The sequence below is a fragment of the Dama dama genome, chromosome 12 (assembly GCF_033118175.1).
Source record: "Dama dama isolate Ldn47 chromosome 12, ASM3311817v1, whole genome shotgun sequence".
Lineage (NCBI taxonomy): Eukaryota > Metazoa > Chordata > Mammalia > Artiodactyla > Cervidae > Dama > Dama dama.
Window position 1 is genome coordinate 23,468,016 of NC_083692.1, and position 15,502 is coordinate 23,483,517.

The 15,502-nt window shown below is 42.9% G+C and overlaps 1 protein-coding gene across 1 annotated transcript in view; it reads right to left on the bottom strand.

The window, feature by feature from the left end:
• The window catches only part of RAD51B (RAD51 paralog B), a 609,692-nt gene that overhangs the window by 163,024 nt on the left and 431,166 nt on the right, over positions 1-15,502 (bottom strand). The window contains exon 8 of the mRNA XM_061156809.1: positions 5,665-5,761. Within this exon, the coding sequence (XP_061012792.1) occupies positions 5,665-5,761 (97 nt within the window). The remainder of the gene's footprint in view (positions 1-5,664; positions 5,762-15,502) is intronic.

Here is a 15,502-nt window from a genome sequence, read left to right on the forward strand (position 1 = left end):
TCTGGCACCTTCACCTCTCACTTGCTGTGGGGCCTTTGGGCAACACCCTTCTCGCCTTCATGCTTCACTTGCTTGGGACAGATCAAATGATTCATCACATTGAGACATTTTAAAATACTATGGAAATGCTAATGTTCACATGTTGATCATCCTTGTTAATATTAACCTTGCAGTCACATGGTGACACTTCATATTTTCAAAGTGCTAATTATAACCAACCTGCACCATGACCCTGAGAGGTGGATTTTTAAAGCTGCTTCAACCCACACTCATTTTGCCCAGGGTCCTATCTAAATGAACAATGAGTTTGGGGTTGGACTGTGCAGAGCCTTGGAGCCAAAGCGTGGACAGAGTCCTGCTAACTTGACCAATCCACCCCGAAGTTTGTGGTTAATGGATTACAAATTTGGGTAATGCTGGACAATAAATTACTACTATAATAATAAAGCTGAAAGTACACACAATTTAAGCAGAAACACCAGTGTTTTTTATCGGAAATGAAAGAAACCATTGATCATAGCAACTGTCTGAGATTAGCAGGGAGCCACATTTTCAAACATCCTGCAGTAAATCCAGAGCAGATCCAGCTGGAAAGCAAGAGTGGAAATAAAACTTGAAAATTCATACCATGCTTTGAAGTCTGCCTCTCTCACAACCACGAGTCCCTGATTTGTCCCAACCACTCCGAGCTGTTCTCGCGTGTTGAATTTATTTTAAAAGAGACACAAGACACACACTTGCATATAATCTATCAAATGGACTCCAGCTTTTTGCAGGATGGTTTGTTAGGGAATATGAATCCCAAAATACTTTCTCTTGCACATGAAATCAGCCATCAATTCAATTGGAATAGAAAGGCTTCCAATACTAAAACTAGAAATCATTCTTAGTCCTAGTAAATAATACTTTTTCTCTTATGTTCTTTCCTTGACCCAGCCAGATACTTTAAATTTTTAGTTTTTAAGGCTATTATCTACCAAAACTATTACTACAGATAAGAGGATATTAACATGCCACCCTAGGTTCCTGAAATGGACATGTCACCACACTGGAGTGAATGCTATCCCAAAACATTAACAAAGGAAGGAAAGCCAGTGATCTGAGCTGAAGAGAGCTTCAGTCTTACACAGGGTCCACAGTCACCATACATGAATCTCCCCTACCAACTCTGCCTGGATAGACAGGGACTCAGGAAGCCCTTCTGCTCAAATTCCAGGTAACTTCAGAATAGGACATGGATGGCATCTTAGGCCAGCTGGACTGTTACAGCCTTTCTTCACTGATCACTAGAGGCAAAAGGGATGTTCTCTGTGACTGAAATCCCATCATCCTTAGCACCTTCAATGACCTCCAGGAAGAAACATTAAGGGCATCTAAGAAATATATCCTTGGCCACAGAACAGTCACAATAACCTAGTGAGTAACTAGACACTGAACTTCGTAATAACCTACACGCTTGAGTTTCCATCAGCAGAAAAAAATACCGAAGAAGAAAATACTTTGACTCACAGTGCCTGGTCAAGAACAATGTAGATCATAAAGTCAAAAATCCTGATTTCTGCCCTTGGGTTCACAATATAACTTTGGTCAGGTTGCATAAGCGTTGACCAGTCCATTTACCCACTTGAAGGAAAGGACATTTGTGAAAGGCAGGCTGAAAACTGACAAGCACATGTACACACGTGAGGAGTTATTTTAACTAAATAGGGAAAATTCACTTTGCCCTCTAATGCCTTCTCAGTGCACACAGCTTATGAGCAGAAGCAATGTCGGGAGAGTTCTCTGGGGGTCACTTCTCCCTTCGTTGGCTCCCCCTGCCTGGGAGCTGGATAATTTACCTGGGGAATGAGTCCTCGAAGGGAATCAGACCATGGACCCTAGCAGTGAATGTGGGTCTACATAATCCAAGCATAAATTTAATAAGGAGAAAAAAAAAAAAAAAAAAAAACCCAGCAACACAAAAACAAAGAACTCTCAACTTCACAAACACTGGGAGGGCAACAGCTGGTCAGCTGAGATGAAAGGAGCGTGAGAGAACACCTCCCATCTCCTGCCTTCTCCTCCCCCATCGAGGTCCCTGCAGCCAGCCAGGGCTCCCTTTTACAGCCCCGTGCAGACGACCTTGTTTCAGCTAAGATAGGAGCTCTTTTGATCTCAGCAGGGGGAAGCTCTGGGCCTGCAGCTGGCAGATATTAATAGTACAGGATCCGCTGGTGTGGAAGAGATCTCTCAGTTGGGCCAGGTCACTCAAACTCCCGGCTCTGCGTCAGAGCAGAAGGGACTTCATCTCCGCACATCAGCCCCTGCTGGGTACTTCTCTCGGGTCAACTCGGATCATTTTCTCACTGGCTGCTCTCGACTGCTTGTTCTCACCCTACAACTGTTTTCAAGGGAGTGCTGTTTGAAGCTGTACCCTCTGCTCCGCAGCTGAAATCCATTACAGGACAGGGTAAACCCTGGACTCAGCCCATCACAGCGTGCCCCTCACTCTCACCGGCTTGCACACTTCTTCTGTACACGTTTGCGTGGTAGAGAGGCAGCGAGAGCAAGGGACAGACAAACCCAGAAATGTTTACAGGGAAAGTTACAGCAGGACGGGAGGGCAGGAGGCTGTTAGAGGTATGCCGATGTATCAGTGCAGAGATTTCCAAAGATCCGCCCCATTATGCTTAATCTAGGACGACAAGGTCACTCTTCCCACCCTGTAAATCAGAATTTTAAAACCCCGTCAACGAGTGAAAGCTCCTGACCTTCAGACCCACATCGCAATCTAATAATGTTAAAACTAGAAAAGACTTCAGCCATCTCATATTCATCCAATCTGTCATTGAACAGAAAAAAAAACTGAGGCCCAAAGTGATTAAAAGAGCTGCTCAAGCTCACGGAGCTAATAGCACAAGGGCAAAGCCGACACAAATGAATGCTTACAACACCAACAAAGCGATTTATACATTTTAATCACAGCAACATTAGTAACCACTGTGATACAGTTGAATAGGTACAAATATTCTAAGAAATTTATTATCTTTTTCATTCACTGGTAAAGAACTTCAGAAAAAAAAAAAATTCCATAGACTCTTTATCTGCTTCGCGATGCCAGGAAAAGACCAAAAACATCAGTTGCTTCCATTCTCCCTTGGGTTTCACATTAAGAAAAAGTTGCCTAAGAAAGAGCTGGTAACTGCCCCTTTGCCTTGAACATGACTTGACCATTTTCTTAAAGCCGTGACACTGGAGCCCCAAAGCAATTTCCTTTGTATCTGTTTTGCTCCTCCTCTTTGCTTAAGATAAACCAGGAAGCCAGGACAAAAAGAAGTACTCTTGCTTACAGGTTTTCAAATGAGGAAACAAGATATTGTCCTGTAGTCTCCTCCTAGGAACTGAATAAATGTGTGTCTGTGTGTAATTATTATAACAACAATTTTTAATCACATTCATAGGTGATTCCCATGGTTAACCAGTTACAAAGCATTCACTATGGTATTGGTTCAGCATTTATTTACTGCTTCCTCTGTGCCTAGACGGTTTTCCCAGGTCGTACAATGGTAAAGAAAACACCTGCCAATGCAGGAGACACAAGAGACGCGGGTTCAATCCCTGGGTCGGGAAGATCCTGTGGAGAAGGAAATGGCAACCCACTCTAGTATTCTTGCCTGGAAAATTCCATGGACAGAGGGGCCTAGTGGGCTTCAGTCCATGGGTTCACAAAGAGTTGGACATGATTGAGCGCACACAAACGCATGCGCGCACGCACACACACACACACACACACACACACACACACACACACGCTGTGGCTAAAACCTTGCTGGTCACTCAGCAAAGATTTTTATCCACAGCATGGATAAAAAAAGAATCCAAGAAAGCCTGTGTCCTTAAAATATCTGCCAATTCGGTAGGGACACCATGAAAAGTTAAATTATTTTTAAAGATCTTTTAAAAATCTCTCTTGCTGACCAGGTAGAAGGACCACAGAGGAGGAAGACAGAGTGAGACCAAGGCAGCCTGGAACAGGAAAGGAGGTTTTGTGGAAGAGGTGGTCTTTAAATAAACCTCGAGGGAGCGGGAGGATTTGGGAGGAAAAGAAGATGTAGAGGTGAAAAGGGGGATGCTGTTCTAGAAGGGCAAGCTGTCTGTGCAGAGAACAGAGGCAGGGGTCGGGAGCGCAGGCAGAAGGGCGCGCACTTGCTGGAGGAGCTTTCCAGAGGCTGAATAGGAAGGAAGGACAGACCACCAAGAATTAAGAAGCATCAACTTAACCTAGGATATTTTTTTTTTTGGGAAACTGATCCACATGAAAGGAAAGAAAAAAACCTGATTTTCGGTATGTGTTCATTTCCGTGGTGTAAATACTTCCACCCTGGTTGATTGCAAGCTAACAAGCCACAAATTCCTGACTATTTTAAAATCAGCTTGTTGATTTTTGCCCATTCTCAGGAAATGGGCTAAAATAATTTCAAGATTCATGAGTAGGAGAGTGATACAATAAAAGGAAGCCAGAAATGGGGAAGTGGGTGTATGTGGTAGAGGCTGGAATTGGGAAGGCCATTATGGAATTTATTCAAATAATCCAATTCTGAGTTTTTAGTAAGTCAGTGTATTGCTCACAATATAACTCATAAGACGGGACAGATATGTTTGGAAAGAAGAATCAAGTAGACTTGATGATGAAAGGAGTATATGGAGGGAAGGATGATAGGTGATTCAGCTCTTTAGCCCAGGTGATGGGAGAATGAAAGGCATCACCGAGTGTGGAAATAGGGTATACAGAACATTTTATGCTTTTTAGAAGTAATTCATTTTCATCCTGAAAAACACCACTAAGAAGCAGGGACCATAAACCAAGGCCAATCCATGGAAAACCACCTGGGCAGTTAGGAGCCCTAGAAGTCCCATATATTCCATCATGAATAATTCTCAGAAAATGGAAAGTGCAGAGGGGCCTGGAACAGCTGTGTTCATCCACCCAGGCCCACAGCCTTCTACTCTAAAAGAAATCAGACTGCAACTAGCAGAACTCAGAAATGTCAAGTAAGAACTTTCAATAAAACTAGAAACCACCCACTGGCTCAGTGGTGTAATTCCCCTAGCTACGTAAACCAGAGCCAGTCTGACCTTTGCTAGCATGGGAGGGTGGAGAAAATTTGCAGATTTACCTACATGGAGAGTTTTTCTTAATCTTTCTGTAAAGCTGTTTGGGAATGCCACATCTCTAGTACATGATACTAGTGTATACATTTAGATAGCCCCAAAGCACCCAGTTTAAAAACAGGTTAAATTGCTGTAAAGCCAACATTGGAGCATCAGTCTCAAAAACAAAGTCATTTAGCAGTTTCCAGCTCTTGTACTAAGGACCCAAAAGAAACTACAGAGGAGCGACAGGCCTTAGGCAGTGGTGAAGATGCCTGTGAAGATGCTTCACTCAAGTGAAAAAGGAAGTTCACTTGTAGAGACAGAACAAGCTAGAGACAGAATAAGAGATTCTACAAATACAAGGAAACAGATGTCAGGAAAGGTGGCCAAGACTCCATCGCCAGGCTCCGGCTTGTCTTACTGGCCAGCACCTATTAGTTGTGTGTCTCAGTTCTCAACAGGAGGCAGAGAGGTGGTGGCGGGGCTGTATGTCAGCGTCAAGTTTCAGCCCCTCTAGGACAGACCCCTTACCTTCAGACAGGGACAAATCATCAGCTGGAGACACCAGGTCTGCCTGAGAAGCTAGGGCTCCGCTCAGATGGGTTGTAATCTGATTCGTCAAGATAACCTGTGAACAGACAAGGAGAAGGTGGAGGGAAGGGAGAAGAGAGAAGACCAAATAAATTATTAGAGCTATCAAAAGGCAGACTGTGGTTTAGGGGAAGACGGCTAAGTACACAGGTAGGAAAACCCCAGCTCTGACTTTCATCAATTTTATCTTGAGGCCAGAATATCTGGCAAAGTCTCCAGGTCATTCAAATCACAGAAAACCCAGGAAACAGACTGACTTTTTTTCAGCTTAAACCATTTATCAATTCTTTCTAAATGCTGAGCAAATTGGGACAGAGAGGTATTGTCATATCAGCTGAATAATATTAACACAAGGCCAACTAGAGAATGAAAATGCACATGGACACATTTTATCATTTTTAAGATTATATCCGCAACATACAATATCACAGTGCTGAAGAGAAGCAATGATTTAACCTCTGAACACCTGGGGCTTCTTCCCTTGTTAACACAAAAATCAGAATTTTCTTTCCAAATTTGTGAAATTGGAATAAAACTCATCTCTAAAGGACTAGCACTCTTCTTTTAAACAAGTTGAATTTTAATAAAAGAATTTCGAAGTCTCACTACATACTTAAAACGCCAATGAATAGAACCCGACCTATACAAAATAAAGTTCATAACATTTAAAATTCCCAGAAAGATCTCTAAAATTACTTAATTCACATGGTTTATTTCCACACAGTGTTTTAATATGTGATTCTATCAAGAAATTATTCTTTTCCTTAAAAATCCTCACTTATAAAATTTACCCTATTGTTTATAAAGCTAAAGAACAAAACACAGATCCTTTCTTGGAAAACTGCAGCACAACTAATGCCACGGTCAGTTCCCCAGATCTGGGTATTCCCATCACGGGCACGTTGGTGAGCCATTTTGTTCTCTCAGAGGAAATGTGACTTCTGAAAAACTAGGCATTTGGTGCCTGGAATATGCATCTGGCCAGACTGTCTTGGTCTGTCCCAAGGGTCAGCTATGGTTTTGTTGCCATCCTGATTGGAGTAGAAATGGAAATTGTCTCCATTCTTAATTGTCCAGCTTTTCAGCTGCACCTCTGTTGCTGTCTCTTGAATGGACCAATGACACGTTATAAATCCTGTGCCAATGGCAGCTTAATTGGGGGCGGAGAGGGCAGCAGGATGGCAGGGTCAGGCAAAGAAATGAAGTACTCTGTTAGCAAAGACAGCCTGACCAAGGTCCTTGTGTGTCAACAAGGCTCGTGTTGAGTCCCCAGTTTCTCTGCAGTGATGATCTGCAGATATCTGCCAGATATTGTACATAATAATAATTATAATACATAATAGTGTATCTGCCAGATATTGTATCTGCCATAATATGTATAAAACATAATAATTATAATATGTAATAGTGTATCTGCCAGATAGTGTATCTGCCATAATATGTATAAAACATAATAATTATAATATGTAATAGTGTATCTGCCAGATATTGCAGAATTCCACTGAGTGCTTACTAATCTTTTCCCTCCTCTTCTTTTGTGTTGCTCATTTTCATCTGGATGGGTAAGAATCACATATGGTAAGTCTTTCAAAGAAAATATCTGGAAATGGTCAAATAATAGCCTGCTCTCTTATGAAACAATATTCATATTTAGGAGCAAGAGTAAGAAATTACGCTCATTTTCCTCTTTATTTTATAGGATATGAGCTTTGGAGTTCAATAGAACTGGGTTCAAATTCTGACACTGTGACCCTTGGGAAAGTTACTTAAATCTTCAAACTTCATCTATTCATAGGTAAAATAACACCTATCTTATAGAATTGTTATAAGAATTGAATGAGATAATCAATAACCAATGCAAGGTGTTAAATACAGTGTCTGGCACATGATAAATATCCAGTAAATGTAAGCCATTGTTGTTGCTACTATTTCCTTCAGAAGGGTGTTATATAGATTAATAAATTATTAATAAAGCATATGCCACATGCTTCAGATATTAGATCTAATAACAACATGAAATCACAAATTTCTACATCAAGATCAGCACCTGATCATTTCTGCCAATCTTAGTCCTTCCTAAGCTTTCTTTAGTTGCAAAGAATTAAGTAAAAATCTCATTACGAAAAAGATAGTAATTATTTAAAGCAAGGCCAGTAACAAACTGATATTGTTCTGAGAGTACTACATAATTTGTCTACTAAGGAAGAAAACAATGTATCTGCCTGTCATAGTCTTTTTTAAAAAGTGAAGCTTCTAGAGAACTAAATATGTAAGCTCTCTTTTTTAGGGAATTCTTCTAAAAGATGGCTTGGTGAAAATGACTAAAACACTAGTGATACAGTAACAAGAAAAAAAGTTACTGAATACTGACCATGCAGAGCATGTTACTATGTACCCAGGGGAAAATAAAGAGATGAAGGCTTGGTGTGTCTTCTTGAGAAACTAAGTAAGTTAAAAGTAAAACATTTACTAAGGTATTCAGACCACTTATTCTCAATTGCATTATTTCCCTGGTCCTACAATGGAAACGTGCACTGAGATGATGTTTTTATTATACATAGCTAATAAAAATGATACCTTGCCAAGCCTAAAAGCAAACTACAGATGTGCCTCCAAAGATACCCACCCCCACCGCCACTTCCAAGGAAAGAGTAGACAGAGAAGGAAACATTTTCACTTTCCAATGGCAAAAGAACAAGCGCTTCCATGGTTTTGATAATAATCCACTCCCTTTTTACTATGAGTCTGAAAGCCAAACTGCTGAAGGGATATACAGCAACCAAGCTCAGGAGGGTGTTCGTACTGAATTGCTGTGATTTGCTAAGCCTGTGATCAGCAAAATGATAGAATGGAAACCTTTCCAAACAGCATCAATTACAAATAATCATGACTTGGGCGGAAGCCTATAGATGTGTTGTCCTCTGAGGCAATCTGGAGTCATGAAAACGACACTCCTAAAATAACTTATCAGATACTATTACATGTTATGAACAGAGTCTTAACACTATCTACTTTCAGAAAATGAGTTCTGATACTGACACTTCAGAGGGGCTTTCCTGCTGCTTTGCTCCGCTGAAAAGATGAAGCCTTCTCACACTTGGTATTGAATTTGCAAGAGTGTTGTGCACATGATGAGGCTGAGGATTTGGAGTCAGACAGATCTGAGTCCAGATACTGGATTCCACCACTTACTGTGTGATGATGGGCAAGTGTCACAACTTCTCTGGGTATAATCCTTAATTCACAGAGTTCTGAAGATTAAACTGAATAACGCATGTAAAGTCCTGAGGATAGTGACTGGCCACCGGGAAATGCTTAAACGTTAACTCCCATCATTGTCTTTAGTTATCTTTTGCTGACTTTATACCTGGCTTGTTTAGATAGAAAACCTATGCCTGATTCCCTTTTGTACAACATATAGTACACTGATGACAAAGAACAAATATTGGCTGGTGATATGTTAAAAAAGCAATAAAAATTTAAATGAAAGTACATGCTATTTTTGCCATTTCTCTAAAAATATGACTTGTTGAAAACATCTAACATTCCCTCTTCCTGCTACTACCATCAATTTCAAATCCAAAGGTTAGAGTGAGATTCTTGAACTAAGGAGAAATTTTGTTTTTAGGGTTTTTTTTGTTTTTTTTCTTTTATGGTTGTGATTACATCTTTACATCTGAAGCCAGGAGGAAATGGAATTCAGCTTAAAGTCTACTCTTCAGGCCAGAGAAGATGATCTACTTACTGGGAGAAATAGGCAGCCCTATATAATGTATAAGGTAACTACTAACTAAACTCCATTCAGTGTTAAATAAGGAGAGATCAATTTCTCCCAAGACTTCCTTGCAATGACAGCTGGTTATAGGATGTTTCAGGTATACATGAAAGGAAATGACTTCTCAAATCATGTCATGTACACCTGGAGTCTCATTTTTAGTGCTCCCCTCCCCAGGCAAAATAAACAGTTTCATAAGTTTGCCCTTGGGTTCTAAGTTTCTCTTGCATCACCCAACTTCTCTAAATACATCCTATTCAACCCTTATGTGTACTGAAGTTGAACAGCTAAGCTCAATTCAAGGGAACAATGAAGCTCTCTAAGGAAGAAGTTTCAGAGTACAGATTTATAAATAACCTAATAGCCCCAGCCTTCATAGAGAGTAGGACTTCTCTCATAAGCTAGAGAGGAGATATAAAAACATGAACCATTTAAAGACAAGAAGAACTGATATGGCAGACAGGTGGGAATGAATTGGGTGGGTCACTTTTGTCAGAAGGCAGAAGGTCCTGGGGAAGAAAATCCAGCCAACAGACAAACAAACGAAAACATAACTCCCTTCCAGTAATTAGCAAAAAGGTAGCTTATGAAAGGAAATACCTAGAGATAGGCAGGTAGGACTTCCCAATTGGCTTAGTGGTAAAGAATCCAAGGCAGGAGATATAGGTTTGATTTCTGGGTTGAGAAGATCCTTTGGAGAAGGAAATGGCAACCCACTTCAGTATTCTTGCCTGAAAAATCCCTTGGACAGAGGAGCCTGGTGGGCTACAGTCTATGGGGTTGCAAAGAGTTGGACATGACTGAGAGACTAAACAACAAAGCAGGTAGGCGTAGGATGAGCTGGTCAGAAGAACCATCAGCCCCCAGGGTCAGGGAACCGGTGAGCTGGAGTCCACTGACCAACTGAGCCTGACCCTCCACCAGGCTCTGTGTCCAGTGTGGACCGTCTGCCTTCAGTGGGCACACCTTTCTTTGGCTACACTCAGACAAGACTAATCTAGGCTACACCCACACCCCACTCATGCCTCCCGCTCCTGGACCAGAATAAATCCTGCCTTATGGGGCCTCTGTATGTGACTAGTTTGTATGTGCCTAACCTGATCCACCCTACACTGAAGTATGAAAGAATTATCTTTGTGGGGACGTTCATGATAGTCCAGCCCACTGAGTACTGGAAAATGATGGAGAGAAGAAAGAGTGGGCCAGTGCCGGAGAAATCAGAGTGGGAAATTGTCAGGCCTAAAAGTCCAGCCTTTGATAAAGAGGCTCTTTTTATTTGACTCTTGGGAGGCAACAAAGAGGGACTGTGTGGTCAACCAGGAGTAGAATAAGCTGGAATGGGATATCTGGCCGTGTTTAGTCAGCAGAAGAGAGATTCATGATCAACAAGACAATAGCTCAACATCTATAAGTTGGATATTTTTAAGGACCTATGAATATGGCACATGCCCTCATTTAGCTTTCTGTGCAGGCAGGTGAGAGACAAACTTTTTAATCCCTTCTTTTCAGAGAGTGAACTAGAGTCATCAGCATGAGATTAATAGTTCAGATAAGAAAGGGGGTCTGCAGGCCTCCCTGCCCACTCTATCTCCCAAGACAGCACTGGGCAGAGGAGAAGAGAGAGAATAACTCTCAGTCCACAGCTACGGACAGGTCCAGGCCTTGATGCCCGGGTCACCAGAATTTGATCTAATAAAAGTAATGAATAAAGGGTCTAACATCTAGAAATACATTAAAAGATTATGAAAATGCTACACTGTAACAAGTCCAATCTTGTGGCAAGAGTGCTTTCAGACTCTGATGCTAATAAATAACCATAAACCAAGTAAAGCTTCAGCCTCTATGAAAGGGTTAAGCATTTGAGGCAATCCTAGCCAAATTCTGCCAGTCTTTTTAGTGGCTTTCAGTGACTTCAGATGCATGTATGTGGCTTGTCACTTCCAAAACCCATAGGAGGCCTGAACACTAAAGCTCTTCATGTTCATGGTGCAACAGAGTTTGAGGAGTCGTCTGGGCCAGAGGGAGCTTCCTTGGTGGCTCAGCTGGGTAAAGAACCCAACCGGCAATGCAGGAGACACAAGAGATACAGGTTCAGTCCCTGAATGGGGACAATCCCCTGGAGTAGGAGAAGGCAACCCACTCCAATATTCTTACCCAGAAAACTCCATGGACAGGGGAACCTGGCAGGCTACAGTCCACGGGGTCACAAAGAGTCAGACACAACTGAACACACAAACACACACACATACACACTGGTCTAGAGGAATCATCGGGCAACCTCAGGCATCTTGGGGGTGTTTCTACACCCATAAGGATACCAGCTTCCCTCTCCTGCTCACTCTCTGCCAGAAACCTGCTATAACATCACAGAGAATCAGAGAAGTTTCAAGATCACTTTAACTGAGCCTGAAGAGCTAGGTGCGGTGAAGGTCCTGATACTCACAGATCCCAAAAGAACAGGCAGCCCCCTGGATAAACTGGGCAGCCGGAGAAAGGACATCAGCTGCTGAGAGAGACTTCACGACTAACTCTGCTCCCAAACTGCTTGCCTGATGCCAAATCTAGCACTCTCAAAATGACCAAGCTCTAAACTAAAATGGCATAGAAGTTTTTTAAAAGAATATAGATATATACATATATGGGTATAACCAAGGGATTCCCAGGTGGCGCTAGTGGTAAAGAACCTGCCTGCCAATGCAGGAGACAGAAGAGACACGGGTGTGATCACTGGGTCGGGAAGATCCCCTGGAGAAGGGCATGGCAACCTACTCCAGTACTCTTGCATGGACAGAGGAGTCCGACATGCTATAGTCCATAGCGTCGCAGAGTTGGACATGACTGAAGCGACTTAGCAGGCATGTGTGCGGGCGTGTGCGTGCGTGCACACACACACACACACACATAACCAAATCATACTTTGCTATACACCTGAAACACAATATTGCTGCTGCTGCTGCTAAGTCGCTTCAGTCATGTCTGACTCTTCAACTGCATGGTCAATACACTAACACAATATTATAAATCAACTCTACTTTTATTAAGAAAAATAAAGGGACTATAGCCAAACCTTTCCCCAAAGATGAAAAAAATATGACAGGGCTCTGGTTTGAAGCCCTGTCAAACCAGGGTTCCGGTTTGAAGCCTGTTTTTATTATTTTTATATTAAACACAACCTATCTGCTTAAGGTACCCTTTTTAAAAATGTTACTTTTGGTATCTAGAATGATCCGAATTGCCAGGTATGACTGTGACGGAGCCTCACTGTCTAAACACAGGCCTCGATTCAGTCAGAAATCCTGAATTTTCATCCTGACTTGGTTAAGGGTTACTGAATGCCTTGCTCTTAAGGAGACAGAGGATGGAATTTTCCTGTGAGAAATTGTTAAGGTTCGTTGAGTCCTTTCATCACCAAGGCTTGAGAGAAAGGCCCTGGAGTGGTTTTCACCATCCTTTCCTCTTGCCTCCCAACCATGACAGTGTCTGCCCCAACCGGCCTGCTGAATAGGAGCTAAGAGTAAGAGGGAAACTGTGGGGGGTGGGGGGAGGCGGGGAGAAGGCCAAGTGAGAGAGGGGGTGCTCTGAGTACAGCGTGGGAACAGGGTAAGTCCCCCTAAAAGCAGACCCGGAAAGCCATACTCAGACTCAAGCCTCTACTCTGACTATTCCCCACCCCCTCCCTTCCCATCACTTCCCGCTTTGAAAGGAGATATCCAATATTTGAGGAAAAGTCAGACCAAATATTTTGGAGTTTGAGCGTCACAAATCTGGTTTTACTATTCACTGGCTTAGTTTTGCCAAGCTCTGGAAAATTATAAATCATTCCATTATGGAAAAAAAAATCATTTTTCTTTAGCTTCAGCCCAGAGAATATCAACTGTCAGCTCTAGAATAAAGAACTGATAGGGTTTTAGTATTCCAGCCTGCTATTTCCATCTTGAAGTTCTGCGTGACAACTGTTCTCTGGGAAAATCTGAAAGGCTATGGGGGATTTTCCTTTAGAAATATTTGTGGTAAAAGGACCAAACTGTACTTTGGCTTGATGAAAAGATTACTGTGTGAGTTAGGAAGCCTGCCTTTTAGTTTTGGCTCTGTTACTAACCTGCTGTGCAATTTTGGAAAGGCTCTGAACCTCTCTGTACCTAAAAGGGAGTCCATAAAAGACATGAAGAAAAGAATGTATTATGACTGTAATGGCAGCCCACTACAAAAAAGGTTTCACACCACATCGGTATTAGTGTTGTACTTAATATTTCACCACTATCCTTGGTTCTCATCATGTCTAACCTTAGGAAATCCATTCCACATAGAACCAATTGGCAGAGTCTGAGGAAGAGAGGAGGGGAAAAAAGAATAAGGGAGACAACTTTAAATAACTCTGTGTTTATGGTGAGAATATTTTCAATCTTGATAAAATTCACATCTTTAACAGGAGACCTGGGGGGAAAAAATCTCTGTTGTAGATTTCACTGTGATTTTCACAGGTAAAGCTAGTAGGGGAGTAACTAAAGAAGATACTGGCTCAGTATGAGGCAACACAGACAGAAGAACAGAAAAGAATCTTCTCATCCTTGCACAAATACACATTTAGTCAATCACAAAGGAATGGATGATATACTGCTTACACTCTGTTGCAGCCATTGCCTTGACCACCAAGATTAGAGAAAATGCATTGAGGTAAGTACCATGTCTGCCATTTGGCCAAAATAAACACACGAGCAAACGGCTGCACCACAGGGCGGCTTTCCCCTTGGCCTACTTCTCCTGGGGTGCACATATGAGAGGATGTAGTGGAAACCCTGGGCCGGCAGCTATTGTGCCGTGGACGTAGGCGTGAAGTGCTCGGGTTCCACGGTCGGCTCACTGTTCCACTGGCCCCAATGGGGCTGAGGTTAACACGTGTTGGTTCCGGGTCTCAGATGGGGCGACAGTCGTAACGAGGCCACAAAGAGCAGGCTGGTGTGCTGTTTCCACCTTCAGCCCGACCTCGGCGGCATCCTGTCAGTGATGTGGGGCCCACTGCAGGAAACAACACGCACCATCGGTGAACTGCGACAGTGTGTTCACAGCGGCTTCAAATGGTGCACACGCCAACGGTGTGCAGTTCTGCAGTCAGCACGGGAGCAAAAGAGTCTCCGGAAGCCAGGGCTTGGAAAAGAACAAGGCCAACTGTCAGATGACTCTGAGGTTCTCAGACATGGAAGAAACCTTCCTCCACTGTACATTTCCTGTGGCCGAGTGGCTTTTGCAGGGTGTTTGGTTGGTTGTCTTCGCCCACACCCCTACTGCCCACCGAGCCCTACAGAAAGACAGGGGAGGTGAATTTCCAACACCCCCCCCCCCCCCCCCCCGCCCCGAGTTTCTGCTGACCTTTTTAGGTGTTTTGTTACTTGGTGGTGCTTTCTATTCACTCGTATGCCTGGGCTCTGGGGATTCCCCTCCCTTTGATTTGCAAAGAGGATTAGAAAGACACAGTTTTGTGATTGGCCCATCACAGACGACTGCTATTAACTGATTTCCCCTCCTTAGACTCATCTGAGATCAAGAAAACACTCCTGTTGAGTCACTTGCTCCCTGGGGGGTCAGAAAATACAGTTCTTTGGGGAGTCCAGCCTGATAAACACTGAGCTGGCTACTTTCCAGGCCCCACCACGCCTACAGTGGCTTAGAGGAGGGAGAGGCTAAAGCCCAGAGGGGCCTCTGAGGAACCTCCAAAGCGGGATGAGCCAACACTGGTCTGACTCCTTGTTTCTCTATTGCACAGAGGCAAATGGCAGGCTAACCAAGGGCTCTCCAAACTCAGTAAATGGATGTGTGCATTCAACTCTATCTCCAGAGGGAATCTGTGGCATAAAATGGGAGCAGAGGTCACTCACTGTCTGTTCAAAAGGAGGTCAAAAGGTCTGCCTAGGAACAAATTTCCAAGGCAGCAGCCTCATCAGATATGCTCTTGAACAAAAACTATTTATACCACGTCCTCAAGGAAGGGATATTGTGTAAGGTGTT